The sequence below is a fragment of the Caenorhabditis elegans genome, chromosome II, assembly GCF_000002985.6.
Source record: "Caenorhabditis elegans chromosome II".
NCBI lineage: Eukaryota > Metazoa > Nematoda > Chromadorea > Rhabditida > Rhabditidae > Caenorhabditis > Caenorhabditis elegans.
The window spans coordinates 14,275,128-14,302,964 of record NC_003280.10 but is presented as its reverse complement, the minus strand read 5'-3'; the positions used below and the strand labels follow the sequence as shown (position 1 = coordinate 14,302,964).

At 38.7% G+C, this 27,837-nt stretch overlaps 6 protein-coding genes, 1 non-coding gene and 1 pseudogene across 8 annotated transcripts; 4 read left to right on the top strand and 4 right to left on the bottom strand.

The window, feature by feature from the left end:
- The first annotated feature begins 937 nt into the window (after positions 1-937).
- Positions 938-3,409, top strand: ctl-2 (Peroxisomal catalase 1). The gene is made up of 4 exons (NM_001027302.8): positions 938-998; positions 1,071-1,715; positions 1,767-2,039; positions 2,778-3,409. Exons 1-4 carry the CDS (start codon positions 945-947, stop codon positions 3,306-3,308), a joined length of 1,503 nt encoding a protein of 500 aa, NP_001022473.1. The 5' UTR covers positions 938-944; the 3' UTR covers positions 3,309-3,409.
- Y54G11A.7 (Tetratricopeptide repeat protein 38) lies at positions 3,344-5,660 on the bottom strand. Its single transcript, NM_064575.8, has 6 exons — positions 5,459-5,660; positions 5,248-5,413; positions 5,025-5,198; positions 4,509-4,704; positions 4,114-4,460; positions 3,344-3,751 (listed from the first exon to the last, which is right to left on the bottom strand). The coding sequence occupies exons 1-6, from the start codon at positions 5,655-5,657 to the stop codon at positions 3,430-3,432; spliced, it is 1,404 nt and encodes a 467-aa protein (NP_496976.2). The 5' UTR covers positions 5,658-5,660; the 3' UTR covers positions 3,344-3,429.
- Positions 5,661-7,247: 1,587 nt separating this feature from the next.
- On the bottom strand, positions 7,248-10,146 carry Y54G11A.4 (Tetratricopeptide repeat protein 38). Its single transcript, NM_064574.4, has 6 exons — positions 9,943-10,146; positions 9,725-9,890; positions 9,501-9,674; positions 9,258-9,453; positions 8,325-8,650; positions 7,248-7,656 (listed from the first exon to the last, which is right to left on the bottom strand). The coding sequence occupies exons 1-6, from the start codon at positions 10,139-10,141 to the stop codon at positions 7,335-7,337; spliced, it is 1,383 nt and encodes a 460-aa protein (NP_496975.2). The 5' UTR covers positions 10,142-10,146; the 3' UTR covers positions 7,248-7,334.
- A 1,943-nt stretch (positions 10,147-12,089) lies between these two features.
- srh-43 lies at positions 12,090-13,269 on the bottom strand (annotated as a pseudogene). The gene has a single exon. A coding segment is annotated over exon 1 (1,180 nt).
- A 627-nt stretch (positions 13,270-13,896) lies between these two features.
- srh-42 (Serpentine Receptor, class H) lies at positions 13,897-15,347 on the top strand (the record flags this gene model as incomplete). Its single annotated transcript, NM_001027301.3, has 3 exons — positions 13,897-14,218; positions 14,475-15,092; positions 15,137-15,347. 3 exons carry the CDS (start codon positions 13,897-13,899, stop codon positions 15,220-15,222), a joined length of 1,026 nt encoding a protein of 341 aa, NP_001022472.1. The 3' UTR covers positions 15,223-15,347.
- Positions 15,348-15,587: 240 nt separating this feature from the next.
- Positions 15,588-17,211, top strand: srh-41 (Serpentine Receptor, class H; the record flags this gene model as incomplete). Its single annotated transcript, NM_064573.3, has 3 exons — positions 15,588-15,921; positions 16,434-17,051; positions 17,100-17,211. The coding sequence occupies 3 exons, from the start codon at positions 15,588-15,590 to the stop codon at positions 17,183-17,185; spliced, it is 1,038 nt and encodes a 345-aa protein (NP_496974.2). The 3' UTR covers positions 17,186-17,211.
- A 1,774-nt stretch (positions 17,212-18,985) lies between these two features.
- Positions 18,986-26,344, bottom strand: Y54G11A.3 (RNA helicase). Its single transcript, NM_064572.6, has 6 exons — positions 26,224-26,344; positions 25,917-26,165; positions 24,190-24,558; positions 22,086-22,348; positions 20,829-21,142; positions 18,986-19,404 (listed from the first exon to the last, which is right to left on the bottom strand). Exons 1-6 carry the CDS (start codon positions 26,249-26,251, stop codon positions 19,113-19,115), a joined length of 1,515 nt encoding a protein of 504 aa, NP_496973.1. The 5' UTR covers positions 26,252-26,344; the 3' UTR covers positions 18,986-19,112.
- Positions 22,714-22,849, top strand: Y54G11A.18. The gene has a single exon (NR_051899.1). It is a non-coding gene; the product is annotated as an Unclassified non-coding RNA Y54G11A.18 (non-coding RNA).
- Positions 26,345-27,837: the final 1,493 nt, after the last annotated feature.

Sequence of the window (27,837 nt, the reverse complement as noted above, 5' to 3'; positions counted from 1 at the left end):
AGTATAAGAATCGCCGGAAAACATCAATAATCAGTTCGGTAGAAGTGAAAATTGAGCGTAAAATATGATCATTTTTCGATGCACCATATTTGACGCGCAATACTTCTACAAGCCGCTGTGTACTGCTCGTGGACAACTTTGGATTATTTTTTGTTTTTAAAATTCAAAATAGTCAATATATTGCTTATTTATAGCGCGCCTTTTTGACAGTAAGTTTGTCAAATTTGCGCGTAAGTTATGGTGTTTGCACATATGCACCATACAGCAACACCCCGCGGCCCGGCTAGTGGTACATCCATGCAAATGCGCTCTACTGATAATTTGAGTTTAACCAGGTTTAGGCGCAAGATAAGAAAAAAGCTTTGGACCAAAAAATTTAGAGTTTATTTTTTTCGGACATTTTTTATATACATCACAAAAATATTGGGCCACTCGTTTTTGATAAAAACGACAAGCCCAAAAGTTCAGGTATACGGTAGACAAATTGCGTACAGGTACCACTTTTCCACGTAGTGCCAGGTTGTCCCATTACGCTTTGATCTATGAAAAATGCGGGAATTTTTCGTCCAGAAAAATGTGACGTCAGCACGTTCTCAACCATGCGAAATCAGTTGAAAACTCTGCGTCTATTCTCCCGCATTTTTTGTAGATCTGTAGATTTGTAGATCAATCCATTCCCCGTATACCCTGACCCATAATCAATACCTACCTAATTTTTGTCTTTCCCCCTACTTTTTTGCCTGTCCAAAATAAGCGAGACTATGCCGTAGTCTGGTGTCCAACAACATGTTCCTTATCAGTGATAACGCTACAATCTTCTTTCTTTTTTCTCTGTTTCTCTTGTCTCTCCCAACCCATATTCCGTATTACACCTCGTCGTGGTCATTTTTTTGTTCAGAGTTTTATTTAATTCTAAATTTCCTAACTAAAATTTCAGAACCAAAATGCCAAACGATCCATCGGATAATCAACTGAAAACCTACAAGGAGACGTATCCAGTGAGTTTAGAGTTTAAAGGCACAGACGCATTTTCTACAACAACAACTACTATTTACAGTAACTTGTTTCAGAAACCCCAAGTGATCACAACTTCAAATGGAGCTCCGATCTACTCGAAGACCGCCGTGCTCACCGCCGGGCGGCGTGGCCCAATGCTCATGCAAGATGTAGTTTATATGGATGAGATGGCTCATTTCGATCGTGAACGTATCCCCGAGCGTGTCGTTCATGCCAAGGGAGCCGGAGCCCATGGATACTTCGAGGTCACCCATGACATCTCCAAGTACTGTAAGGCCGATATCTTCAACAAGGTCGGGAAGCAGACCCCACTGCTAATTAGATTCTCTACAGTCGGTGGTGAGAGCGGATCCGCCGACACCGCTCGTGATCCACGTGGATTTGCGATCAAGTTCTACACCGAGGAGGGAAACTGGGATCTGGTTGGAAATAACACTCCGATCTTCTTCATCCGTGACCCTATCCACTTCCCGAACTTTATCCATACCCAGAAGCGTAATCCACAGACTCACCTGAAGGATCCCAACATGATCTTTGACTTCTGGCTTCATAGACCAGAGGCTTTGCATCAAGTGATGTTCCTGTTTTCCGATCGAGGACTCCCAGATGGGTACCGTCATATGAATGGATACGGATCCCATACATTCAAGATGGTTAACAAGGACGGAAAGGCTATCTATGTGAAATTCCATTTCAAGGTGGGTCCTTAATGTTATTTAAATTTTTCGGTCTATAATTTCCAACTTCAGCCAACTCAAGGAGTGAAGAATCTCACCGTGGAGAAGGCCGGTCAACTTGCCTCTTCGGACCCAGACTATTCCATCCGTGACCTGTTCAATGCTATTGAGAAGGGAGACTTTCCAGTATGGAAGATGTTCATTCAAGTGATGACATTCGAACAAGCTGAGAAATGGGAGTTCAATCCATTTGATGTCACTAAAGTTTGGCCACACGGTGATTACCCACTGATCGAGGTCGGCAAGATGGTGCTGAACAGAAATCCAAGGAACTACTTCGCTGAGGTAATGGGCTGGGCTTGACCGCCTAGTTGCGCGCTAAGGTGGCCTAGTCGGTCCCTTTTCTACTCGGACTGTTTCTATACCGGAGAGCTTGCGGTACGGTAGTCTCGTAGGATTGTGTTTTGGTACTGTACAGAGCCAAAGTTTTTTGGGGTTACCACAGAAAGAGAGCAGGTTCTTCTCATTCACCACAACTATTACTATTCGAGTCAGGGTGGTACAGAAGCTAGGTGAGTGCAAACGTGCTCTACCGAACGAGTAAATTTTCTTGCGGCCATTTTTCATATGCATCGCAAAATCCAAATTTGGGTTAGTTTTCGAGATAGCAGCCAATACAGGTTTTTAGACTGATTATCATGAACCAAGCCATCTAGTTTCTGTGCTACCGTGTGAAGTGTGGTAAGGCATGCAATTGCGCTCTAACGAGAAACTAGGGCCCATAAGACGGAATTGATAGCTCTCACGTGGTGCCAGACTGTCCCATTATGGTTTGTTTTTTTTTTATCAACAAAAAATGCGGGAATTTTTTTTGCACAAAAAATGAGACTTCAGCAAGTTCTTAACCATGCGAAATCAGTTGAAAACCTTGCGTCTCTTCTCCCGCATTTTTTGTAGATCAAAGTAGATCAAGCCGAAATGAGACACTCTGACACCACGTGAGTTCAACGTGAATAGCTAGTTTTGGGAAACACAAAAACGTTTTTCCAAAACTACAGTAATCCTACAGTACTTTATTTCCAGGTTGAACAATCCGCCTTCTGCCCGGCCCACATCGTCCCAGGAATCGAGTTCTCGCCAGACAAGATGCTCCAAGGACGTATCTTCTCGTACACCGACACTCATTTCCACCGCCTTGGACCAAACTACATCCAGCTTCCAGTCAACTGCCCGTACCGCTCCCGTGCTCATAACACCCAGCGTGATGGTGCAATGGCTTATGACAATCAGCAACATGCTCCAAACTTCTTCCCGAACAGCTTCAACTATGGAAAGACTCGTCCGGATGTCAAGGATACCACATTCCCAGCCACTGGAGATGTTGATCGTTATGAAAGTGGAGATGACAACAACTATGATCAACCCCGTCAATTCTGGGAGAAGGTGTTGGATACCGGGGCTCGGGAGAGAATGTGCCAGAACTTTGCAGGGCCGCTCGGGGAATGTCATGATTTCATTATTAAGGGAATGATCGATCACTTTTCAAAGGTTCATCCAGATTTTGGAGCTCGTGTCAAGGCACTCATCCAGAAACAGGCTCGCTCTCATATCTAAACTTTCTTGAAATTAAAAGAAATTAAATGTACTTTTTATTGTAATAACTTGCTTTATTGTGTATAAAAAATATGATAATTAAAAATAAATAAAGTTAATATAACTTAAACTCTCCACCAACTCACAGCGGATGTAAAGCTCTAAACTTATCAGCAAGCCTCTGGCCCAACAGCGAGTCATGCTTCAGGGTCTCCCTCTCCACCAGCAGCTCAGGCGTCAAAGCCCAATTCTTGGGATCCTTGCTCAGAATGCAAGACTGTATCAGTGTCTGAACGAAAAGGTCCCGCTGGGCATGAGATCCTCCGATTTGGACAACTTTATCGCGAATTGGGTACATAGTCTCGGCAGCTGTGTCGTAGTCGCAGCGGGCAAAGTCAAGCATCCCGTCGTAGAGGGGCATCCCGATGGTCTTGCTGATTTGGGCATTGTCCTCGGATAGCAGCCTGAAAAATGATAGTTTGATATGTGGTAAGTTTGACCTAGGAGCTGATTATCACATCTAATTCCACATATCCTAACACCTTTCGATACAACGTTTTTAAATTTTCGCCAATCACGGTTTGATCTACAAAAAATGCGGGAAATTTTCCCTAAAAAATGTGACGTCAGCAGGTTCTTTATCATGCGAAATCAGCAAAGACGTCTGCGTCTAAATTCCCGCAATTCTCGTAGATCTACGTAAATCAAATCGAAATGGGACAGCTCGACACCACATGCCTACCAAGTACATACAACATGTCAAAATCTTTCATAGATTTGTAGCTTCTCTCTTTTCGGATAAGGCGAACTGGATAGTGTTACTCACGATGAATACTTCTCCAATGAATTTCTCAACTTCTTCTCCGTCTCCAAATCCTCCTGTCTATAAATTGCAAGCCCTAGGTGCACATCATTGAACACAATTGAGTGATTGTCGATGAACTTCGACAGATGCTCTATCTTCCTCCACCGATCCCTTCCAACATTGACACCTTCCAGTTCTAACCTCCACAGCAGTGAGCTGGCATCAACCATGTCTAGCAAGGAGTTGGTTTTGTTGAATCGATTCGCAATTTCTCGATCAAAAATCCCCAGCGCTGACTCATATTCTGCGTACTCAATGTGAAATAGTGCCGTGTGCCAGTAGTTGTGAGAGGCTAGCATCCAACCTTGCTGAAAGGGGAAGTATATTTACAATTAATTGAATAGATTGAAAAGTACCCTCCAATCATCCTCCGTTTTGTACATAAACTCTTTTCCCTCTTTGTGCCGCCCGTTCATCTCGAGGACGTGAGCCTTTGCGTGGGAAGCCCAGCAATCAAATCGGTTCAGTTGTAGGGCCCGATCTGCTTGTGTTTCAGCATCATCGTAGATACCACATTCTTCAAGGCCAAAAGCATACATGCCATGGAGATAGCTAAAGAAAAAAAATGTTGGGGATAGAAGCCGGTTTCGAAGCATGTAGATATAAAACCTATTTAGTTATTTTTGTTTTAATTTTCATATTTAGTTGTGAATAGGCCTGAACCTAGCTTGAACTCCTAGACCTTATGAACCATAACCTCTTTTATTTAGATGGATTCAAATCCCACTCTAGACGCATTGGTTTTTTGAAATTCGGAAAATCTGAACGCAGCGCTTACTAGGACAGTTTTCTTGTTGTAGATGGCGCTATTTTAAAATGAAACCAATTTTAGAGACTAAAATATTTCGAAAATAGAAACAATTAAATCTCACCTATAGCATGGTAAATCTGCATTCCACTTGTGGATAACCTTCTCAATTGCGTTCTTCTTCCCTATCTGATTTCCATTGAAGAAATGAGCATCGTGTGAGAACTTCACTGCAATTAAATCTGTTGGGTAATCATCTAGAAGCTTGTCCCACTCGATGGCAGCTTCATGATGCTTTCTGAAAAACAGGAAAGTTTCAAAAAAATATCTCCTAAAGGAGCCCTTACCCTCTTCCCCACAAAATCGCTGCTTTGGCATGTCGCTTTTCTCTGGCGTTTCCATACTTTTCAGCGTCAATTTCTAGTTGATCCATTTTCTTGGCAAATTCGACATTTCGAGCAGCGGCTTCTGTGCCGAGCCCGGAGAGGCCCACTAGGAAAGTTCGGGCCATAACTGAAAATTCAGAGACTCCAAGTGCTAAACAAAAAACAAACTAACTTGCTTCAGGATCCGAAGCCACAAGCTTCTCGATCGATGTATGAAATCCGCCTAAACTGGTGCAATCCGACCAGGACACAAGCTGTCGAATGCAGGCATCCAACCATTTCGCATTCTCATCACTCGTAGTTGATAGTTCCAGACCAGCCGACTTCCAGCCTTCGCAATTGCGCAAATGATCGGCACACCATTCGGCCATTTTCTGAAGGAAGAGAGGAGGAATGGGCGGTAGGTCTAATGAACGATATGACGGGGTTAGATGATGCAAGTGGGGGAGGGAGGACTTGATAGGAAAGTTTAGAATTTTCGGATTTTTTTTGCATTGAAAAAGCACGATATTCTACTGTTGACATAGAGTTGCTCCGTTCGAAACTAAATTCATAATAAAATCGGCACGGAAAACAACATATCCTACGCGCAAGTTTCGCTAGGTAGGAAATTTCAAAATTTTCGGTAATTTCCAAAAATGGCTCTACATTATTCAGTTCTGATTTTAGACTTTATTTTTACATGAAAAAGTAAAAAAATAAACATTAAAGAACTGTGATCACCAGTTTTCTAGTTTTTCGCGATTTTTGATATACTGTAGCAATTTTGAAGTACCCAAAGTTAGTAGACAATCACAGTTGTTGAGAAAAAAAATTGTGACCTTATGAGAAATAAAATGGAGTATAACTTCAATCATAGCTTTTTAACATAAAAATTAGTAAAATTTGCACTTTAGATTTTCTAAAAAATTCCAAATTTTTACGATTTTTAATCTAAAGACCACGTTATCAACGGCCAAAAATGCGAAAAAACCATATAAAATTCTCGAAAAAAAACCTCTCAAAAACCTCTTAAAACTGCCAAATCTAAAAAAAGGAAAAGTGAAAACAAGAAAAGAAGGGTCAACAATTAGAGAGTATGCAGTCTAGAAGAGAGTGCCAGACGACTAGACGACAAACAGATATAGCACGTGCGTCTTCATTGGGACAAAAACAACATACATGCAAAATGGAAAGAAATAGGTAAGCTTGTGTGTCCAGGACATTTGTGATACTGATGTTGATAACACCTGGAAAATACGTGAAAGTTTTGACGATTAGTTGGGGTTTGATAAAAAAATTGAAAAAAACGGTTTTAGAATCAAACAATCAATTCGGGAAAAAGGGCATTTTTCAGGGTTATACAGGAAACAATAGCTTAGCAGACGACACTTTACGGGTCAAAATGAGTGTTATGATTTAACTGATATTAAAAAAAAAGCACCCGACATCTTCCCAGGACACTTTACAGGTCAAAACGGCATCAGCAGCGGACTGTTCCCGGGTTGATGGGAAGTGTATAATATAGAGCATGTATCCACCGACATTATATTTGGATAACTAGCAGCCGACACCTAACTGGTTTTTACATTGCGGCTGACATTTCCCGGGTTCCTGGGAAAAATATCCCATTTTCAGTGATACATCAGCCGACATCTCGCTGGCCAAAATTTATTTATAAAGTCTAAGAAAAGTTGAGTATAACTAAGCCAGCAGTGACTAATTTTTAGAGAGTGCCTAGAAGTTCACAGGTTTTATAAAAGCAACCGACGTCTCCAGGGTCGTTAAAAGCAGCACAATACAACTGTGATGCCAGTCGAAATTTCCCCGTAAAATGTCGGCTGCGAAATTGTGTTATTTAAAACTCATCCGTCTTGTATGTCTCATATCGCAGCCGATATCTCCCGGATTATGAAAAAATCGCGTGTTCTGAACTTTGACAACTTATTGCAAAAATCACGAACTCCTGGGGCCCGAAACTGTTGTAATGTAATAACTTTATTTATTGAAAAAACAAAAGGATATCGAAAATAATTACATACATATTATAACTTAAACTCTCCAGAAACTTACAACGGATGCAAATTTCTAAACTTATCAGCAAGTCGCAGTCCCACCAACGAGTTATGATGCAAGGCATTCCTCTCCGCCAGCAGCTCAGGTGTCAATCCCCAATTTTTGGGATCCTTGCTCAAAATGCAAGACTGTATCAGTGTCTGCACAAAAAGATCCCGCTGAGAATTAGATCCACCGATCTGGACGATTTTGTCCCTGATTGGGTACATAGTATCGGCTGCTGTGTCGTAGTCGCGACGAGCAAAGTTGAGCATTCCGTCGTAGAGCGGCACACCGGTGGTCTTGCTAATTTGCGCGTTGTCCTCGGTGAGAAGCCTGAACGATTTTCAGATATGGAAAAATAAATTGACAAGTTTTCAAAAATGTACGACACTATAGGCCAGGGGTATGCGGGAAATCTCAAAATTTGCAGTGCTTAACAAACTCCGAAAAATTTGATATTTTTTGAAATTTTTTGGAGCACCAAATCTAAGGAATTCTTAGCACACATCTGGTTTCTGAATAAGTTCCGTGTAGTGTGTCTGCCTAAGCATCAAAATAAATCAATTTTGTGTAATTTTACTACATTTTTTGGAAACAAAATCAATAGTTTTGGTCAAAATTGCATTGTCAAATTTTTGATGTGTGCGGCAAAAAATGTGTTTTTTATCAGCTGCACCTATTTGAATATCTGTTAGATCTGTATCACCTAGTGTCAAAAACCAGAAAACTTGGATGATTCTCTTAGCCCCACGTGATGTCAGAGTGTCCCGTTTCGATTTGATCTACGAGAGTCGCGGGAATTTAGACGCAGACTTCGATTTCGCATGGTGAAAAACGTGCTGACGTCACATTTGCCGCATTTTTTTGTAGATCAAACCGTAATGGGAGCCCAGGTTCTCTACACCCTTCGGATCAATCACTGAAGGCACATTGGTAGACTCAGCTAATGAGCGCTAATTTTAGAAGTAAAAACATTTTGCTCTGCCTAGGCTCCAACTCACTCTGAATACTTCACCAACGAATCTCTCAATTTCTTCTCTGTCTCCAAATCCTCTTGCATATAAGTTGCAATTCCTATTTGTACATCATTACTAACAGAAGAGTGATCACCGATGAATTTGGAGAGGTTTTCTATCTTCTCCCACCGATCCCTTCCAACATTGACACCTTCTAGTTCCAATCTCCATAGCAGTGAGCTACCATCAACCTTGCTAGATCGTTTCACAATTTCTCGATCGAAAATCTCTAGCGCTGGCTCATATTCCGCGGATTCGATGTGAAAGAGAGCTGTGTGCCAGTAGTTGTGGGCGGCTAGCATCCAGCCTTGCTGGAAACATCATTTACTATATCTAAACCGCTTATTCCGTGTGTCCATAGTTTGTAGTCTATGTACATTAGCACGTGGTCGCTGGCTGTCCTTTTGCATAATTTTGAAGCAAACGCGCCTCATTGAGAATTCACGTTGGCACCAACTCTCGCTATCCATTGGGCGTGAGAGACGCAGATACTACTTTTTTCTCTGGACGTGAAAAACGCCAAGAATAACCGTTTTGCCGTCTGCGTCTCTTCTTTCACACGCTATTTTGGCTGTGGACGAGGAATTCTCCTCTTCCAGGATTTTCTAGGCCATTTTCTCACATTTCTCAAGTTTTCTCGTCCGCGAGAAAACGTGAATTTTGAGACAGCCAGCGAGCACGTGCATTAGTTTTTGTAGTCTGTGAAAGTTTTCGCTTCTGGAGGGATAGTGAGTTGGGGGTTAGTGTAGGGTTATAGTCGAGGTACTGAGGTGATACAATAGTGGTACTGTAGGAGTACTGTAATAAGACTACGGTAGTTTCAGAAAAATTTGTTTTCTTCCCCAGAAGTCGGGGGCCGCGCCGGAGGTGCGGTCAACGGCTGGTAACTATATATTTTGCTAGATAGATTAAACGTACCCTCCAATCATCTTCCGTCTTGTACATAAACTCTTTTCCCTCTTTGTGCCGCCCGTTCATCTCGAGGACGTGAGCTTTTGCGTGTGAGGCCCAGCAATCAAATCGATTCAGTTGTAGGGCCCGATCTGCTTGTTTTTCAGCATCACCGTAAATTCCGCATTCTTCCAGACCAAATGCATACATACCGTGGAGGTAGCTGAAAATATTGGGGTTAGTAATCGACACCTAACCAAACATTTTGACCTATAGCATGGTAAATCTGCATTCCATTTGTCGATAACCTTCTCAATTGCGTTCTTCTTCCCAATCAGATTCCCATTGTTGAAATGAGCTCTGTGTGAAAAATTGACAGCGATCAAATCTGTTGGGTAATCATCTAGTAGCTTGTCCCACTCGATGGCTGCTTCGTGATGCTTTCTGAGAAAATATGACAATTTCAAAAAAATATCTCCTAAAGGAGCCCTTACCCTCTTCCCCACAAAATCGCTGATTTGGCATGTCGCTTTTCTCGGGCGTTTCCATACTTTTCAGCGTCAATTTCTAGTTGATTCATTTTCTCAATAAACTCCACATTTCGAGCATTGGCTACACCAAAGATCCCGGTAATACCAATGAGAAAAGTTCGGGCCATAACTTAAAATGCAACATCAGTTAGTGACTTCCTAAGTTGAACAAGATTACTAACTTGCTTCAGGATCCGAAGATGCAAGTTTCTCTGCCGAAGCATCAAATCCGCCTAAACTGGTGCAATCCGACCAGGAAACAAGCTGTCGAATGCAGGCATCCAACCATTTCGCATTCTCATCACTCGTAGTTGATAGTTCCAGACCAGCCGACTTCCAGCCTTCGCAATTGCGCAAATGATCGGCACACCATTCGGCCATTTTCTGAAGGTAACGAGGTTGGTGGTGATTTAACAATTAACGATATGTAGAATTAATTTGCTGTGTAGGAAGTACACATACTAATTTTAAGTTTGTCTTTTAATGACGTGGGGTTAAAAAAACGCAGTCACCGACTTTTTCTCTGCCGTCTCGCAGTGCATTTCGCGTACGGGGAGGTCATCAAGAGTGGGCAAATACTTTTAAAATTCAGAAATCAAGAGATCAAAAAATCATAGAAACTCGTTTCAAATTTTTTGGTTAGAATAAAAATATACATATAATGTTATTCAGTTGAGCTTTTACGTATGGCCAAGAGCATCAATCTCAGAAATTCAGTGGAATTAGAAACTTTTCATAACTTATGAGTTTTGACCAATGTTAGGCTTTTTTTGGCAGATAATTGTTCCCTGCATGGAAACTTTATGATTTTAAAAAACATGACTTTGTGAAGACTTTCGAAGAGGGATGTGTAGCGGGTACCCTAAAACTGTCTGACGTGACATATCAGAAGAAGGTGGAGCATCGTAGTGATTATGAGAAGCGAGATTTTTTTAGAGAGTTCAGAGAAATTTTGCCCGTCTGGAGCCAAGCTCGTCCACTCATCGGTTCTCGAAAAATGAGTTTCAGGTGTGGCTGAAAGGATAAAAAACCAAACAGCGAGAACCTTCGTGGAGGTCACATTCTACCATGGCTGCAGCAGCCAGAATGACTGATTTTTCTGGTTGACGCCCAGCCTCCTTGTTCCTCTTGAGTCGCTGCACAGCGAATGTGCGCTAGGGCGCAATTCATACATTAGAAACTAGATTTACATCAGGGGTGTGCGGATAACCGATTTTTTCGGCTAACGGATAAATCGGCTAATGCCGATTTTTTGAGAACCGGCTAACGGCTAATTCGGCTAATTCGGCTAATTCGGAAAATATTCATTTGGTTAAGCTTTTTTTGTCCATTCTGTTAATTCAGGTTTTGGGTTAATTTTTTCACTGTTATTGAGCAAATTCAGGGATGAACGACTGTTCAAATAGGAAAAAATCATACAAATTCACCACATTTTGTTTTCCAAAAAAATATGTTAGTTGAATTAGCCGAAATAGCCGATCGGCGAATTCAGCTAACATCGGCCGAAATCGGCTAACGGATAACTACGTATTAGCGGAACTGCCAAAAAGTCGGCTAACGGCTAATTCGGCTAATCGGTAAAAAGGTCGGCTAACGGATAATTCGGCTAATATTAGCCGAGTTAGCCGAATTAGCCGATCGGCGAATTCGGCTAAATCGGCTATTATCCGCACACCCCTGATTTACATGCTTATGATACTCAGAATAAATGTCGAATTTAGTTGCTAACTCGAAAACCATTACAAGTGTTACCATGGATATGAACCAGGGGTGTGCGGCAAATTTGCCGAATTTACCGAGCACGGCAAATTTCAAAAAAGTAGATTTGCCGAATTTGCCGAGCTCGGCAAATATTGAAAAAAGAGATTTGCCGAATTTGCCGAGCTCGGCAAATTTTGAGATTTGCCGCACACCCCTGATATGAACTACGAAGACTTCTCTATTATTTCCAGTATTTTATTTTTCTAATTAGCAGCCTTCCAGGAAAAAGTAGTGTTCATTTTTTCTGTTTATTGTGAACTTATAGTTCACAAAAAATCTTCCTTGATTTTTTTTACCTAAAAAACCAAGTCTAAAAAATAAAGGTGAAAACAAAATATTAAAAGTCAACGGCGAGGAGCGTGTATATATAGCTATGAGATAGTTTTAGACGACTAGAGAACAAACAAAATATTACCCACTTGCGAAATTTTGTGATTTGTCACCAATTTGTGGCCATACTTTTAAAAAACATGAAATGGCACAGAAAATTGTTAATGAAGTTTATTGGCTAGTGCATTGCATTAATCTCAAAATTTCGTGCTGACATGCTTGCTATAACAATTACAGGCTATCGTTCCGGTAGTCTTAATATTTCTGAAACATATAATTATTAGATTTAGTTCTCTCATTCCAAATCTAACTGTAAAGTAGCAAGTTCTTCGTGTAAACTCTATACGGCTTGTAGATAAAAATCGTTGCAATTGAAGACGATGTACCATGAAGGGTGAATAGAATAATGCTTATATTATTCAGTTCCTGAGAATAGTAGTCTAAGCTAATGGATATATTCCAATACAAGTTTGGGAGATATATTACAAATAGTGGAATAGCCACTTGAATACACATTGAAATAAAAAAGTTTTTGAGCATTCTCCGAGTTGTAGGGGAAATTGATGGATTGTTCTGTGGAATCAGGTGCCACAGTATAGTAGAATACAATAAAATGCGACCAGCCCGCCAAAAACCAGACATGTTATATGCATATGTGGGTTGAATAATTTTGCATCTTTTTGAAAAACCGATGACTTTTCATCAAAAAATATTGGAGGAAGACACGGAAACTTTTGAAATGCATCTTGTTTAGCTTTCACTTGATCGTCAGGTACTGTAAGTATTTCTGGAAGCCCGAAATTGATAAGTTGAACGGAGAAAATAGTGTAATATATCCGACGAGTCCATTTTCGTCTCATGACAAATCTGCTGTTGGTGACGATTGCTTGGTGGCGTATCTCGAATAGGTGGACTACGGAAGCTACCATACCTAAGAATAGTAAGGGTAGAATTATTTTGAGGTTAATAAAGGAATGTTGTAAGCTACGAAATGAAACAGTAGCTCTGAAGGCGTAAAGGAAAGATTTTTCGGAAAGCACAACATTATCCACACATAATCTTGAACATCTCAAAATCCGTAAATTATTGCTCACCTCCCAAAGACGCAAACGGAAGCCAGATTAAAACTGTTACATCTGTCGTGATATATAGTAATAGTCCCGAGCCATGTGCTGCTATAACCGGCATGAAAAACATTGGAGTATCAATACACCCCATGTTAAATCACAAAACATTGTCCAAAGATGCAAATTTATCATAAAAGGAACACTGGATCTCATCGCTTCTGATGACTTTTTATAGATCAAAAATAAAGTGTAACTCGAAAAATTAATCATACATATTGAACCAATATGACAGCCGGATTCTAGAAAATGAGCTGAAGCTAGGTAGGTAGAATTCTTGCAAGACGTTGGCATATTCATGATACCAACTAAAAAAGTGAAAACATGCGAAAGTGAGTAGAGTATGGCAGGTGATTTTCGAATACAAGTCGATCAGATTATAGGCCAAATTATGTAATAAGTACCAAAACATACAAATAACTTCCGTTAACTTTAGTATAGTTTTCTATCAACAATTACCTGCGTCTCAAGTTAGAACGCATTCCATCAAAGCTTGAAAACAAAATAAAATGTGTTACAAAACGAATGTTATAGTTTGACATATTGAAATCATCTCGAAAAATTTGCCATTTTAAGATTTTAAAATAAATTTGTAAAATTGTACTACTTCCCCTACGCCCAGTAAAGTGTCAGTTACAAAGAAATATTCACAACCAAATTGCCTAGAAACGAAAAAGTCACTGTTACAATTATAATTTCATAGTTACGAGAAATGTTTAAACTTTTGCATAGTTGCATTTGGCCACTTTTTTCAAGTGAGAAAGCTCCAGAAACCGCTTGAAAATGAATTCACATGTTCCAGGTTTTAGCATAAAATATTACTTTTTATCAATATTCTATGTTAGTTTTTTCTACAAAAAGTCACCTGCATATTCCCCTACCTCAACAAATTTTTATTGCCAGTCTTTTCTAGTTGATATCATGAATAATTGCAGAAACGTGACTTATAAAGCTTCTACTGATTTTCTAGAGTCTGGTTGTCATATTGGTTCAATATGTATGTTTACTTTTTCTAGTTACACTTTATTTTTAATCTATAAAAAGTCATCAGAAGCGATGAAATCAAGTGTTCCGTATATGATACATTTGCATCTTTGGACAATGTTTTGTGATTTGACATGGGCAGTTATAGTTCTGCCAATGTTTTTTATGCCAGTCATAGCAGCACATGCTTCTGGGTTATTGTTATATGTCACGAAGGATCCAATTGCTTTAATGTGGCTGCCATTTGCGTCCACAGGAGGTGAGCATTTATGTTTTACCTTGTTCTTACTTAAACCGACTATGAGAGTTGTAGTTTTCCGATTCAGAATTTCTGGTCAGAAGGTGTCATACTGTCCCAAGTATTGGAAACTTGTTCTTATAGAAATTTACAAATGTTACAATTTTAAAACGAAAGAGATTTTTTTAACTAGGATAACCATTTTAACCCTCTAAAATCCAAAGTGTTTGGGAGATTCAAAACTTCACAATTCCCTCCAGAAAGTAACCAATTTTAGGGATGCTGGGTGCAATGGTAAATCTATTCGAGCATCGCCATCAAGCAATCGTTACCAATAGCAGATTTGTCATGAGACGAAAATGGACTCGTCGGATATATTACACTATTTTCTATACCCAACTCATTAATTTCGGGCTTCCAGAAATACTTACCGTACCTGACGATCAAGTGAAAGCTAAACAAGATGCTTTTCAAAAGTTTCCATGTCTTCCTCCAATATTTTTCGAAGACACCTCTGCTGTAATTCAAGAAAATGCAAGACTTTTCAATCCACACATGTATATCGCTTGCGCTTTGCTGACTTCTATGATATGGTTCTATTGTTCACATATAGCATGGCACCTATTACCAAAGAACAACCCATCAATGTCAAGTGGAACTCGGAAGATGCTTAAGAACTTCTTTATATCTATGTGTATTCAAGTGGCCATTCCTACTTTTGTGGTTCAACTCCCGAATATTTATTGGTATATATCGATTAACTCTGAGTTTTATTCCCAGGAACTGAATAATATAAGTATTATTCTATTCACACTTCATGGTACATCTTCTTCAATTGCAACTATCTTCATCTACAAGCCATATAGAGTTTACACAAAGAGGTTGTTATTACACAGTGGGTTGGCATAGATTTAATTCAGTTTTCTGATCTTATTTCAGAGATTCTAAGACTACCGGAGCCCAAACCAATTTCTACTTTGGCGAGTATACCCAATAGAAGTGTTGGGATAGCTACATTGCAATAAATAATGCAATTGTATAATTGAAATATATTATTATTATTTTGCATATGATTTTGCATATGTTGAAAGCTTTTAAACTAGATTTTTGCATTTTCCACTTTATAAAGGTCTCCCTAAATTGTTGTTTTTTGTCTGATTCTTGAAATATTGGGCATATCAAAATTATTACTGATTGTGAGAAATAAATACATTTGAAGTATTTCAAATATCATATGATGTGTTCTACATACATATATCTTTAGCTATGAGCCAGCAAAGATATTATATTGAAAAATCAATTTTTAATATACTTCCACCTGCTTTCAAAGCATTGAAAACATCTGCTCTGCCACATAAGTATTCTCAACTGTTTTCTGTTTTCCCTATCCATGAGTATATCCAATCAATCTTGCAAGCCCCCAACCTATCTAGCTTCAACAGATTTCCTCGAGACCGGTTGTCACATTGGATCTGTATTTATGCTAACTTCTTCAATTTATACGTTATTCCTAATGGCTAAAAAATCTCCGGATACAATGAAATCAAGTGTTCCCTACATGATAAATTTGCATGTAGCAACTATGATATGTGATTTGACATGGGCAGTTATAGTTCTGCCAATGTTTTTTATGCCGGTTATTGCAGCACATGCCTCTGGAATATTAACATGGGTTACCAGGGAGCGAAATGTTATTCTTTGGCCACCATTTGCAGTTCTAGGAGGTAGGCATCTAGGACTTTCTTGGGTAAATTATAGTCTACTGACTTTTTTTTTCCATAAAGAAAGTTACCACTTGGGTTCTGTTGGTAGGCATAGTTGTGCCTATTTCTGAAATCGAGCTGATTGTTTTTTTATTTTTTGAAAAACTGAATCAGAGCTTTAAAAAAAGCTGAAAAAAACATAGACAAACTTTCAAAAAGAGAGAAGTTTCAAAAGGGGAGGGGGGAGCCTAAGCCCAAGCTCAAGCCTAAGCCAAAGCATAAGACTAAGCCTGGGACCAAGCCTAAACCTAAACCTAAGTCCAACCCAAAACCTAAGTTAAAGCCTAGGACAGCTAACGCTTGCCACTGACGCCAAGCCTGAGCCTAAGCCGAAGCCTGAGTCTAAGCCTAAGCCTAAGTCAAAGTCTAAGCCTAAGCCTATGCCTAAGGCTACGCTAAAGCCTGAGTCTAAGCCTAAGACTAAGCCTAAATCTAAGCCTACCCTTAGCCTAAGCTGACGCTTCAATTTTCAGGCATGGCCGCGTGTCTAATCACTCTATTCGAGCACCGCCATCAAGCAATCGTCACGAGAAGCTGGTTCGTCATGAAGCGAAAATGGACTCGTCGAATAATCTACCCCCTATTCTACGCAATTTCCATAAACTTCGGACTCGTGGAACTTCTGACTATCCCGGAAGACCAGGCACACGCCAAACAAAAAGCTTTCAAGCAGCATCCATGCCTTCCTCCGATCTTTTTCGATGACACGTCAGCTGTAATTCAAAGAGACGCGAGTTTATTCAACCCGCATATGTACACCTGTTGTTTTATTCTATCTGTATTAGTATGCTTCTACTGTTTACATGTCCTCTGGCACCTCCTACCAAGAAACAACCCGTCAATGTCATCCGGAACTCGGAAAATGCTTAGAAACTTTTTTATCTCCATGTGTGTTCAAGTGACTATTCCAATTGTTGTATTGCTTCTTCCGAATCTATATTGGAACATTTCAATTTCCTTTGACTATTACTCCCAGGAACTGAATAATATAAGCATTATTCTATTCACCCTTCATGGTACATCGTCTTCAATCGCAGTTATTTTTATCTACAAGCCATATAGAGTTTACACAAAGAAGTTAATTTTTTATAGTGAGAAAAAGCGGAGGATTTGAAAAAAGAGTATATGAGATTTTTCAGAAATTCTAAAGCTGCCGGAGCCAAGGCCTGTGACCATTGTAGCGAGTGTATCCGATAGAAGTGGTGGGAGAACGGCGCCGGCGTGATGCTCTTAATCAATATTTGATTTTATTATCAGATCAATAATTTGTGATGTATACGCTTTTGTGGGTATTAGGGCTCCAAAAAGACCGGGATTTGAAGGCGCCGTTCGCCGGCGGGAATCGGAAAGTTTGGAAATTTTCGGCAATCGGCAAATTCAGCAACTGCCCGTTTTGGAAATTTCCGGCAATTCGCGATTTCGACAAAGCTCCGGCTCAGTGAGCAGCAGGATGTGATCTACGAGAAGTTTCGCGCTCTCTTCCCAGATTTCCCAGTCGACAAAGTGACAAAAGGGTTCCGGAAGGAGGATAAAGAGACTTGGGATAAATGTTGTTCCAACGGTAATGTTTTCAAGTTTTTGAGTTAGTTCCACGGGGCAGCAAAAGCTACGTCCATGAAAGTGCGCTCTACTGTTCAATGAGCATAACACTGGCGTGAGGGTATCAACTCGACCCATCTGTCCGCAGTTGCGCGTTACGAACAGGTAGTGGTACTGTAGGGTTACTGTAGGTATACAGTAGGGTTACTGTAGATTGGAAAAATTTGAATTTTTAGCTTTTGAGGAGGTACTGGATTGAAAGTTGGTGGGGGATAATGTCTGGGTACTGTAGTGGTACTGTAGGGGTACTGTAGGTATACGGTAGGGTTACTGTAGGTTGGAAAAATTTGAATTTTTAGCTTTTGATGAGGTAATGCGTTGGGAGTTGGTGGGGGATAATGTCAAGGTACTGTAGGGGTACTATAGGGGTACTGCAGGTATACGGTAGGGTTACTGTAGTTTGGAAAAATTTGAATTTTTAGCTTTTGAGGAGGTACTGGATTGAAAGTTGGTGGGGGATAATGTCTGGGTACTGTAGTGGTACTGTAGGGGTACTGTAGTTTTTTTTACTTTAGAAATTAGTAAGGTTTGCCTCCTCGTGGTACCTCCTCAAAAGCTGAGAACTTAAATTTTTCCAAACTACAGTAACCCTACCGTATACCTACAGTACCCCTACAGTACCACTACAGTACCCAGACATTATCCCCCACCAACTTTCAATCCAGTACCTCCTCAAAAGCTGAGAACTTAAATTTTGTAAAGTTAATACATCACATTTTACGCGCAAAACTCGTATATTTTTTTCTTTAGCGCTCACATTTTCGCACTTAAAAAATTGTCGTTTCGAGACCTGGAAAACCGCAAAATTTGTCGTCGTCTGGTATTACGGCAGCACAAAATCCTGAGAATGCGTATTCCGCAACATATTTGGCGCGCAAAATATCTCGTAGCGAAAACTACAGTAGCGCTTTTGTCGATTTACGGGGGCTCGATTTTTTTGAAATTTAAGTTTATTCTCGAAATTCGACAGGGTTTTTCGCATTATTTTCTCATTTTTAGCTTTATTTTAATATTTCATTGATAAATTAATGATTTTAATATATTCGAGAGCCCCCGTAAATCAACACAAGAGCTACAGTAGTTTTCGCTACGAGATATTTTGCGCGTCAAATATGTTGTGTAGTACGCATTCTCGAATTTTTGTGTTACCAGACGACAAATTTTGCGCTTTTCCAGGTCTCGAAACGACATTTTTTGCTATATGCAAAAATGTGTGTGCCTTTAAAGAGTACTGTAATTGCAAAAATTTTATCGATTTTTAGTTAAAAAACACAGATTTGTAACATTTATATCAAAAAAGTGAGAAAAATCGATAAAAACCCGTGGCACCAAAAGTTTGAAACTACAGTACTCCTTAAAGGCGCATGCCCGTTCAAGTTTATAAAAATTGTCGTGTCGAGACCCTTTGTACCGTATTTTAAAACGAAATTTTAAAACTTTTTGTGAATTTATTCACTAAAAAAATCAACACGAGATGAATGAAACAGATAAATAAAAAAGTACCGGGGGAAAACAACGAATTTAAAGGTACATGCATGGAATTTTAAAACGAGTTAATAGGATGCTTGGAAGTTCGAGTTCTTGTTCTTGTTGTTGCGGAAGCTGGGACGTGGGCCATCACGGCCGCTTTGACACTTCAGACGATATTTCTCGGCGTCCCGTCTCAGCTGATCCGGCACCTCTTGTTCAGATTTTTCCAAAATCTGGATCAATCCCTCGAAGTTTGAGCGATCATTCCACCAAAGGAAGCTCATGGCTTCTCCCTTGCGGCCAGCTCGTCCGGTTCGGCCGACACGATGCACATATTCCTCGATATCCATTGGGAAATCGTAGTTGAGAACGTGACTGAAAATGCAAAAAAAAATATTTTGGAGGAGAATTATTTTTTTAGACCCCCCAAAATTGGTCCAAAACTACCAAAATTCGTAATAATAGAGACGTTCTGAAAATTTTTCAAAAGAAAAAAAGTTATGGCCGCTCAAAGTTTTGGAAAAAATGATCTATTTTTTTAGCTAAAAAAATTTTGGCCACTGTTCTGTGTCGCATCGGTCCGAAATTGACTTTTTTGGAATTAAGATGATAATTCTAAAAAAAGCCAACTTCGGACCGATTCGACACAGAAAAGTGGCAAAAATCCAGAGATTTTAGCTAAAATCAGAGTACTTTTTTCGAAATTTTGAACCGCCATGGAGTACCGAAACGGAAGACTGTTTTTTTTTGACCCAAAATGGTCCAAAACTACCAAATTTCGTAATGAGAATTTCTGAAAATTTTTCATTAAAAAAGTTATGGCCGCTCAAAGTTGTGGAAAAAATGATCTATTTTTTTTAGCTAAAATCTCAAATTTTGGCAGTTTTTCAGTGTCACAGCGGTTGGAACCTAATTTTTCAAAAAAAAAAAACATTTTTGTAATACATTTTTGTAATACATGTACATGTACATACATGTTTTGTAATACATTTTTGTAATACATGCGTTTGTTTATTACCTTTTTTTCCGTTAATTGAGATGATTTTTCGGTAGATGCGGGCACAAATTGACCGAAAAAGCATCTCAATTAACGGAATAAGACGTAATAAATTGCGATGACATGTATTAAAAAATGATTTAAAAAAATAAAATAAAAATTAGGTTCCAACCGCTGTGACACTGAAAAATTGCCAAAATTTGAAATTTTAGCTAGAAAAATAGATCATTTTTTTTCAACTACTTTGAGCGGCCATAACCTTTTTAATGAAAAATTTTTGGTAGTTTTGGACCATTTTCGGTCAAAAAAAAAACAGTCTTCCGTTTCGGTACTCCATGGCGGTTCAAAATTTCGAAAAAAGTACTCTGATTTTAGCTAAAATCTCTGGATTTTTGCCACTTTTCTGTGTCGAATCGGTCTGAAGTTGGCTTTTTTTTTTTGGAATTATCATCTTAATTCCAAAAAAGTCAATTTCGGACCGATGCGACACAGAACAGTGGCCAAAATTCGAGATTTTAGCTAAAATCAGAGTACTTTTTTTCGAAATTTTGAACCGCCATGGAGTACCGAAACTGACCCAAAATGGTCCAAAACTACCAAATTTCGTAATGAGAATTTCTGAAAATTTTTCATTAAAAAGGTTATGGCCGCTCAAAGTTTTGGAAAAAAAAAGATCTATTTTTCTAGCTAAAATTTCAAATTTTGGCAATTTTTCAGTGTCACAGCGGTTGGAACCTAATTTTTATTTTATTTCAGTGTAATTTTGAAGAATTTTTGAGCAGTTTTGTTACGAAATTCGTACGTAATGTCCGGCACATCGATTCCTCTGCTGGCCAAATCGGTGGCAACCAGAATTTGAACTTCTCCAGATCGCAGCATATTCAGCGACATTTCGCGATCAGATTGAGATCTTCCACCGTGAAGTCCTTGCGAATTGATTCCTTTCATGCAGAAATCCGACGATAAATGATCTGCCATCACCTTTGATTTCACAAAGATGATCATTTTGTAGTTTTGACCGTGAGCTGCTGTCAAGAAATTGACGATTTCGCAGACACGGAGGAATCGGCTGTCGTGTGGCACGAATTCGAAGAATTGGGTGACACTTTTGCATGACTGAAAATATTTGGAATTAATTGTTTAATATTGGAGGACTAACGGGTTGGACGATTTTTTACGTTTTGAATGCTTAAAAATGCTCCAAAAACCCGAAAAAAGCTCAAAAATGCTACAAAATGCTCCCAAATCTTCAAAAATCCTTAAAAATGCTTCAAATTTTCTCAAAAATTCCTCTATAAAGCTCCAAAATGTTAGAAAATGCTCTAAAAACTAAGAAAATCTTCAAAAATTCACTAAAAAGCTCCAGAATTGCTTTGAAAGTCTTCCAAATCTCTGAAAACTCCAAAATTGCTCAAAAATTCCTCCAAACTCCCTAAAAAGCACAAAAATTTCTCCAAAATATATCAAAAATCCTCTAAAAAGCTCCAATATTGCTTTAAAAATCTTCCAAAATGTCGGAAAAATGCTCTAAAATTTCTCAAAAATGCTCCAAACAGTTAGAAAATCTTCAAAACCCCCCTTTAAAAGTTTAAATTTGCTTAATGTCCTCCAAATCATTGAAAAGTACTCCAAAATCTTCAAAAATCCCTAAAAATGCTGAAATTTACTTTAAAATACCACCAAAATTTCTCTAGAATGCTCCAAAATCACGGAAAATTCTCAAATATCCCGAAAACTAGTCCAAAATCTCCAAAAAACTCCGAATTTGCTCAAAATTCCTCCAAAATCCCTAAAAAAGCACCAAAATTGGTTTTAAAATCTTCCAAAATCTCTGACAAGCTCCAAAATCATAGAAAATTTATCAGAAATCCTCGAAACACTGCAAAATTTCTCTCAAATGCCCCACATCATAGAAAATTCCCAAACATCCTGAAAATTGTTTAAATGTCTTCCAAAATCTCTGAAAAACTCCAAAATTTCTCAAAAATGCTCTTAAATCCTTGAAAATCTTCAAAAAAATCGTCCGAACCGTTTGTCCTTCTTCTCCGACGAAACTTACAGTCAAATCCAGACTTCCATTTACAGCCATCACGGCCTCCTTTGTGTATTTATCAGTAAGCTTTCTGACACCTTCTGGCCAGGTAGCACTGGTCAATGCGACGAGCCGATCAGGACGGATTTCAAATAGAATGCGACGAATAGCTACTTCGAAGCCCATATCCAGCATTCTATCGGCCTCGTCAAGAACCACATATGTGACGGATGCGAGTGAGATGACTCCATCATTGGAAAGATCCGTGAGACGTCCTGGAGTGGCGATAACTGGAAAAAAATTCAAAAATTAGTTAGAAAATTATTTTATTTATTTATTATTTTTTTTTTGATTAAAAAGTTCTAGATTTTATATGATTTTTTTTTTTTGAAAATTGGAAAAATCTCAGTTTTTTTAACCCTAATTATATTTTAATTTCCGCCAATTTGATTCGTTCGGTGGAGCGCGCTTGCATTATTTTTTTATTAATTTATTTTATTTGTTCTCATTATTTCACTGATTTTCTTCTTGATTTGTGTATTTTTATCGGAAAAAGAGACAGAAATTCAAGATAAATGCAAAATGTTTATTAAAAAATCACTGAAAATGGGTGAAACTGTAAAATATGCTAATTTCAAGCTTGTTTTATTCATTTTCAGTGACTTTTTAATAAAAAATTTGCATTATCTTGCTTTTTCAGTTCTCTTTCCGATAAAAATACACGAATAATGAAGAAAATCACTGAAATAATGAGAATAAATAAAATAAATTAATAAAAAAATAATGCAAGCGCGCTCCACCGAACAAATCCAATTGGCGGAAATTCAAATTGGAATTAGGGGGGAAAACTGAGATTTTTTCAAATTTCAAAAAAATCATATAAAATCTAGAACATTTTTTTTTGAATTTTTTTAATCGTGATATTCGATCATTGTGGCCCCATAGGCATGTTTTAAAGGAGGACTAACAATTCGGACGATTTTGAACGTAAAGACCCAGAATAAGCTCAAATGAACGAATTTCGTATTGAAACTTCTCAAAAAATTTTCAAAAATATTTTATGGCGGTTCAAAATTTTGAAAAATTACAAATTACACTGATCTTGGCTAAAATCACGAATTTTTCCCATTTTTCCGTGTCACATCTGTCCGAAGTTGGCTTTTTTTTGAAATTATCGTCCTTTATTACATATGTTGGTAGTTTATCTCATTAAATTTCGTCGATTTAAGAACATTTAAAGCCGATAGGTAACCAAAAATCATCGAAATTGGTTACCTGTCGGCTTTAAATGTACCTTAATCGACGAAATTAAATGAGATTAATCACCAATATATGTAATAAAGGACGATAATGCCAAAAAAAGCCAACTTCGGACAGATGTGACACGGAAAAATGGGAAAAATTCGTGATATTAACCAAACTCAGTGTAATTTGTAATTTTTCAAAATTTTGAACCGCCATTAAAAATTTCTGAAAAAATGTTGAGCAGTTTCATTATGAAATTCGTCCATTTGAGCTCATTTTGGGTCTATACGTTCCAAATCGTCCGAACCGTCCTCCTTTAAAGCAATTTCTCCAAATCGGCAAATTGCCAGAATTGGAAATTTCCGGCAAATCGGCAAATTGCCGGAATTGGAAATTTCCGGCAAATCGGCAAATTGCCGGAATTGTAAATTTCCGGCAAATCGGTAAATTGCCGGAATTGGAAATTTCCGGCAAATCGGCAAATTGCCGGAATTGGAAATTTCCGGCAAATCGGCAAATTGCCGGAATTGGAAATTTCCGGCGAATCGGCAAATTGCCGGAATTGGAAATTTCCGGCAAATCGGCAAATTGCCGGAATTGGAAATTTCCGGCAAATCGACGGAATTGGAAATTTCCGGCGAATCGGCAAATTGCCGGAATTGGAAATTTCCGGCAAATCGGCAAATTGCCGGAACTGGAAATGTCCGGCAAATCGGCAAATTGGCGGAATTGGAAATTTCCGGCAAATCGGCAAATTGCCGGAATTGGAAATTTCCGGCAAATCGTCAAATTGCCGGTTTGCCGATTCGCCGAATTTGTCGACAAATCAATTTGCCGAACGGCAATTGCCGCCCAGCCCTGGTGTAGTCCATGTGTAAAGCAGTACCAATTTCAACTCCTCCTCTACAAGCCTCGACTTGCTCCGGTCTGGATCCTCCTCCATACAGGCAAACGCTCTTATATCCATTATAACTGTACTTCTTCACCTCTCCTTCGATCTGCTGAGCCAGCTCGCGAGTTGGACTGAGAACCAAGACGAATGGCGAGGGCTTCTGCTCCTCGTCGTTCTTCTCATACTGAGCAAGTTGTGCATCAATGTGAAGCAGTGCGGGAAGAAGAAACGCCAGCGTTTTTCCTGATCCGGTCTGAGAGACTCCAATGCAATCCTGTCCGGAGAGAAGCAGTGGCCACATTTGTGATTGGATTGGTGATGGCTTTTCGAAGCCGTTCTTACGGATTTCTCCCATAATTGAAGCTGAAAAAAATAAATATATTATATTAAAGGTGGACTACACCCTGTGGGGAAATTGCTTTAAGACACGCCTATGTGGTCACAATGACCGAATATCATGATTAAAAAAATTCAAAAAAATTTTCCTGATTTTATATGATTTTTTGAAAATTGGAAAAATCACAGTTTTCACCTAATTCCTATTTGAATTTCCGCCAATTGGATTTGTTCGGTGGAGCGCGCTTGCTTTATTTTTTTATTAATTTATTTTATTTATTCTCGTTATTTGACTGATTTTCTTCATTTTCTATGTTTTTTCAACGGAAAATGGAAGAAATAAACGAGACAAATGCGAAATGTTTGTTAAAAAGTAATTGAAAATGAGTAAAACTGAGAGACGGAACTCAGAATATCACAGTTTTACGCATTTTCAATTACTTTTTAACAAACATTTCGCATTTGTCTCGTTTATTTCTTCCATTTTCCGTTGAAAAAACATAGAAAATGAAGAAAACCAGTCAAATAACGAGAATAAATAAAATAAATTAATAAAAATAATGCAAGCGCGCTCCACCGAACAAATCCAATTGGCGGAAATTCAAATAGGAATTAGGGGAAAACTGAGATTTTTTCAATTTTCAAAAAATCATATAAAATCTAGAACATTTTTTTAAAACTTTTTATCATGATATTCGGTCATTGTGGCCCCATAGGCATGTTTTAAAGCATTTTCCCCACTGTGTGTAGTCCACCTTTAAAGGTGGTGTAGTCGAATTTTTAAAAAAAATTCTTTATTAGACCAAAACTTGTCTGAAAACACCGAATTTCGTAATGAAACTTCTTGAAAACTTTTCAAAAAAAAGTTCTGACGCCTCAAAAAATGGCCTAAAATTAGTTAAAATTTGAAATTTGACTAGTCAGCGCTGTCAGCAGGAAACTTTTTTTTTTTTGAAATCACTGTCAAATTTTGAGTATATCGTGTAATTATCTTGCGTTTTCAACTTCATTTAGGTATTTTAAAGTCGATGGACGGCGAGATTTTTAATTTAATTTTTGATTTTTTTAAACCAAATCTCTTCGTTTAGTTTTAAAAAAATCAAAAATTAAATTAAAAATCTCGCAGTCCATCGAATTTAAAATATCTAAGTCTAGTTGAAAATGCAAGATAATTACAATATATACTCAAAATTTGACGGTGATTTCAAAACCAGCGCTGACAAGTCAAATTTCAAATTTTAACTAATTTTAGGCCATTTTTTGAGGCATTTTCAAGAAGTTTCGTTATGAAATTCGGTGTTTTCAGGCAATTTTGAGTCCAATAAAGCAATTTTTAAAAAATTTAATTTATTTCAATTATTCCAATTATCCTCCAAAATCCACACCATTGCTGCCAAAAGCTTGCTCGAACGAGTTCACTGGCGGCGGAATCTTCACCGTGGACTCCTCTCTGAATGGGTAGACTTTCATCACTCCACCATTCGTGTAGAGCTCCTGCAGCTGCTCTGGTGACAGATTTTTCTGCTCGTTCGGGATTTTGTAGAGATCTCTCACGATCGGCTTCATCCAACTGAAATTCTCATCCTTCAAACGATCTTCGATTGAGCTTTCGATCGTTTTCAGCGGTTCTGGCTCTGAAAATTTGGATTTTTATTAATTTTTATCGTTAAAACTTGAAAATTAGGTGCTTACCGGCTGGTTTTTGAACTAGAGTCAACATTTTTCTTGAAATATTTTAAAATATTATGTGATTTTCCGCTAATTTCAATTAAGAATCGAAAATTGTGATGACAATTCGTTTTGCGCCGACTACAAAAATGCTTTTCCATGCGAGACCCGCTACCTGCGCTGGAGCATGTTCCTTTAAATTAATTTTTAATTAATTAATTAATTTATTAAATTTTGTTTTGTTTTGTTTTTTCCGCATTTTCCATCGATTTTCTTCGTTTTTTTGTCATTTTTTAATTCAAAAAATTTCGAAACCCCTAGCTCTGTGCAAATTCCGTCGAAATTGTGTGTGTGTTCTCATCGGAAATGCATGAATGTCCGAAACGTTAACGATCTCCGCGCATCGTCTACAAGCTTGTATGAGTACTCGGGACGTTATTATTCATTCATTCAGTCTGACTTCCAAGCTCAAAACCGTTTTTCGCAACTTTTTTCCGCTTTCTAAACCCCAGAGGCATATTTAAATATATTTCCGGCGTATTTTTCGTTTTTTTTGCAATTGTTCATTATTTGTCACGTGTTGTTGGGTTTTCCGCTGTAAAAAATTGATAAGAATCCAATTTTCGCGTTGAAATCTTAGAAATTTGGTTATAAAATTGTGGAATCAGCAAATTTCTTGAATTTTCCGGAAAAAAAAAATTGAAAAATTGATTCAAAAGCCAGAAAAAAAACGAAAATCGGAAATTTCGTCAATTTTTCGTTATCACAGCAGCTGAAATTCAGTTTTTTATGAATTATCACCATTTATTGCACATTTTGGACGGATTGGTGGAGCTCAACGCTGATTGGTTCCGAAATTGGAGGGGCTGAGCGCTGATTGGTTGCAAAAGTGGGTGGAGCTGAGTGCTGATTGGTTCCAGAAGTGGGTGGAGCTAATCGGTGATTGGTCCCGAAATGGGAGGAGCTGAGTTCTGATTGGTTCAAAAGTGGGTGGAACTGAATCCTGATTGGTTCCAAAATGAGTGGAGCTGAGCGCTGATTGGTTCCAAAATGAGTGGAGCTGAGCGCTGATTGGTCCCAAAATGAGTGGAGCTGAGCGCTGATTGGTTCCAAAATGAGTGAAGCTGAGTGCTGATTGGTTCCAAAATGGGTGGAGCTGAGCGCTGATTGGTTCCAAAATGGGAGGAGCTGAGTGCTGATAAGTCCAAAAGTGGGTGTAGCTTATCGCTGATTGGTTCCAGAATGGGCGGCGCTGAGCGCTGATTGGTTCCAAAATGAGTGGAGTGAGCGCTGATTGGTTCCAAAATGAGTGGAGCTGAGCTCTGATTGGTTCCAAAATGAGTGGAGCTGAGCGCTGATTGGTTCCAAAATGAGTGAAGCTGAGTGCTGATTGGTTCCAAAATGGGTGGAGCTGAGCGCTGATTGGTTCCAAAATGGGAGGAGCTGAGTGCTGATAAGTCCAAAAGTGGGTGTAGCTTATCGCTGATTGGTTCCAGAATGGGCGGCGCTGAGCGCTGATTGGTTCCAAAATGAGTGGAGCTGAGCGCTGATTGGTTCCAAAATGAGTGGAGCTGAGCGCTGATTGGTTCCAAAATGAGTGGAGCTGAGCTCTGATTGGTTTCAAAATGGGAGAAGCTG

Excerpts from the sequence above, each read along its gene's own strand:
- ctl-2 (NM_001027302.8), top strand. The coding sequence starts at position 945 with ATGCCAAACGATCCATCGGATAATCAACTGAAAACCTACAAGGAGACG. Across the intron at positions 999-1,070 it reads CCTACAAGGAGACGTATCCA|AAACCCCAAGTGATCACAAC; the intron begins GTGAGTTTAGAG and ends AACTTGTTTCAG. Across the intron at positions 2,040-2,777 it reads CAAGGAACTACTTCGCTGAG|GTTGAACAATCCGCCTTCTG; the intron begins GTAATGGGCTGG and ends CTTTATTTCCAG.
- Y54G11A.7 (NM_064575.8), bottom strand. The coding sequence starts at position 5,657 with ATGGCCGAATGGTGTGCCGATCATTTGCGCAATTGCGAAGGCTGGAAG. Across the intron at positions 5,414-5,458 it reads GGCTTCGGATCCTGAAGCAA|TTATGGCCCGAACTTTCCTA; the intron begins GTTAGTTTGTTT and ends CTGAATTTTCAG. Across the intron at positions 4,461-4,508 it reads AAACGGAGGATGATTGGAGG|CAAGGTTGGATGCTAGCCTC; the intron begins GTACTTTTCAAT and ends TTCCCCTTTCAG.
- Y54G11A.4 (NM_064574.4), bottom strand. The coding sequence starts at position 10,141 with ATGGCCGAATGGTGTGCCGATCATTTGCGCAATTGCGAAGGCTGGAAG. Across the intron at positions 9,891-9,942 it reads ATCTTCGGATCCTGAAGCAA|TTATGGCCCGAACTTTTCTC; the intron begins GTTAGTAATCTT and ends TTGCATTTTAAG. Across the intron at positions 7,657-8,324 it reads TCGTTGGTGAAGTATTCAGA|GCTTCTCACCGAGGACAACG; the intron begins GTGAGTTGGAGC and ends AAAATCGTTCAG.
- Y54G11A.3 (NM_064572.6), bottom strand. The coding sequence starts at position 26,251 with ATGTTGACTCTAGTTCAAAAACCAGCCG. Across the intron at positions 24,559-25,916 it reads GCAAGCTTTTGGCAGCAATG|CTTCAATTATGGGAGAAATC; the intron begins GTGTGGATTTTG and ends TATTTTTTTCAG. Across the intron at positions 22,349-24,189 it reads TAGAGGAGGAGTTGAAATTG|TTATCGCCACTCCAGGACGT; the intron begins GTACTGCTTTAC and ends ATTTTTTTCCAG.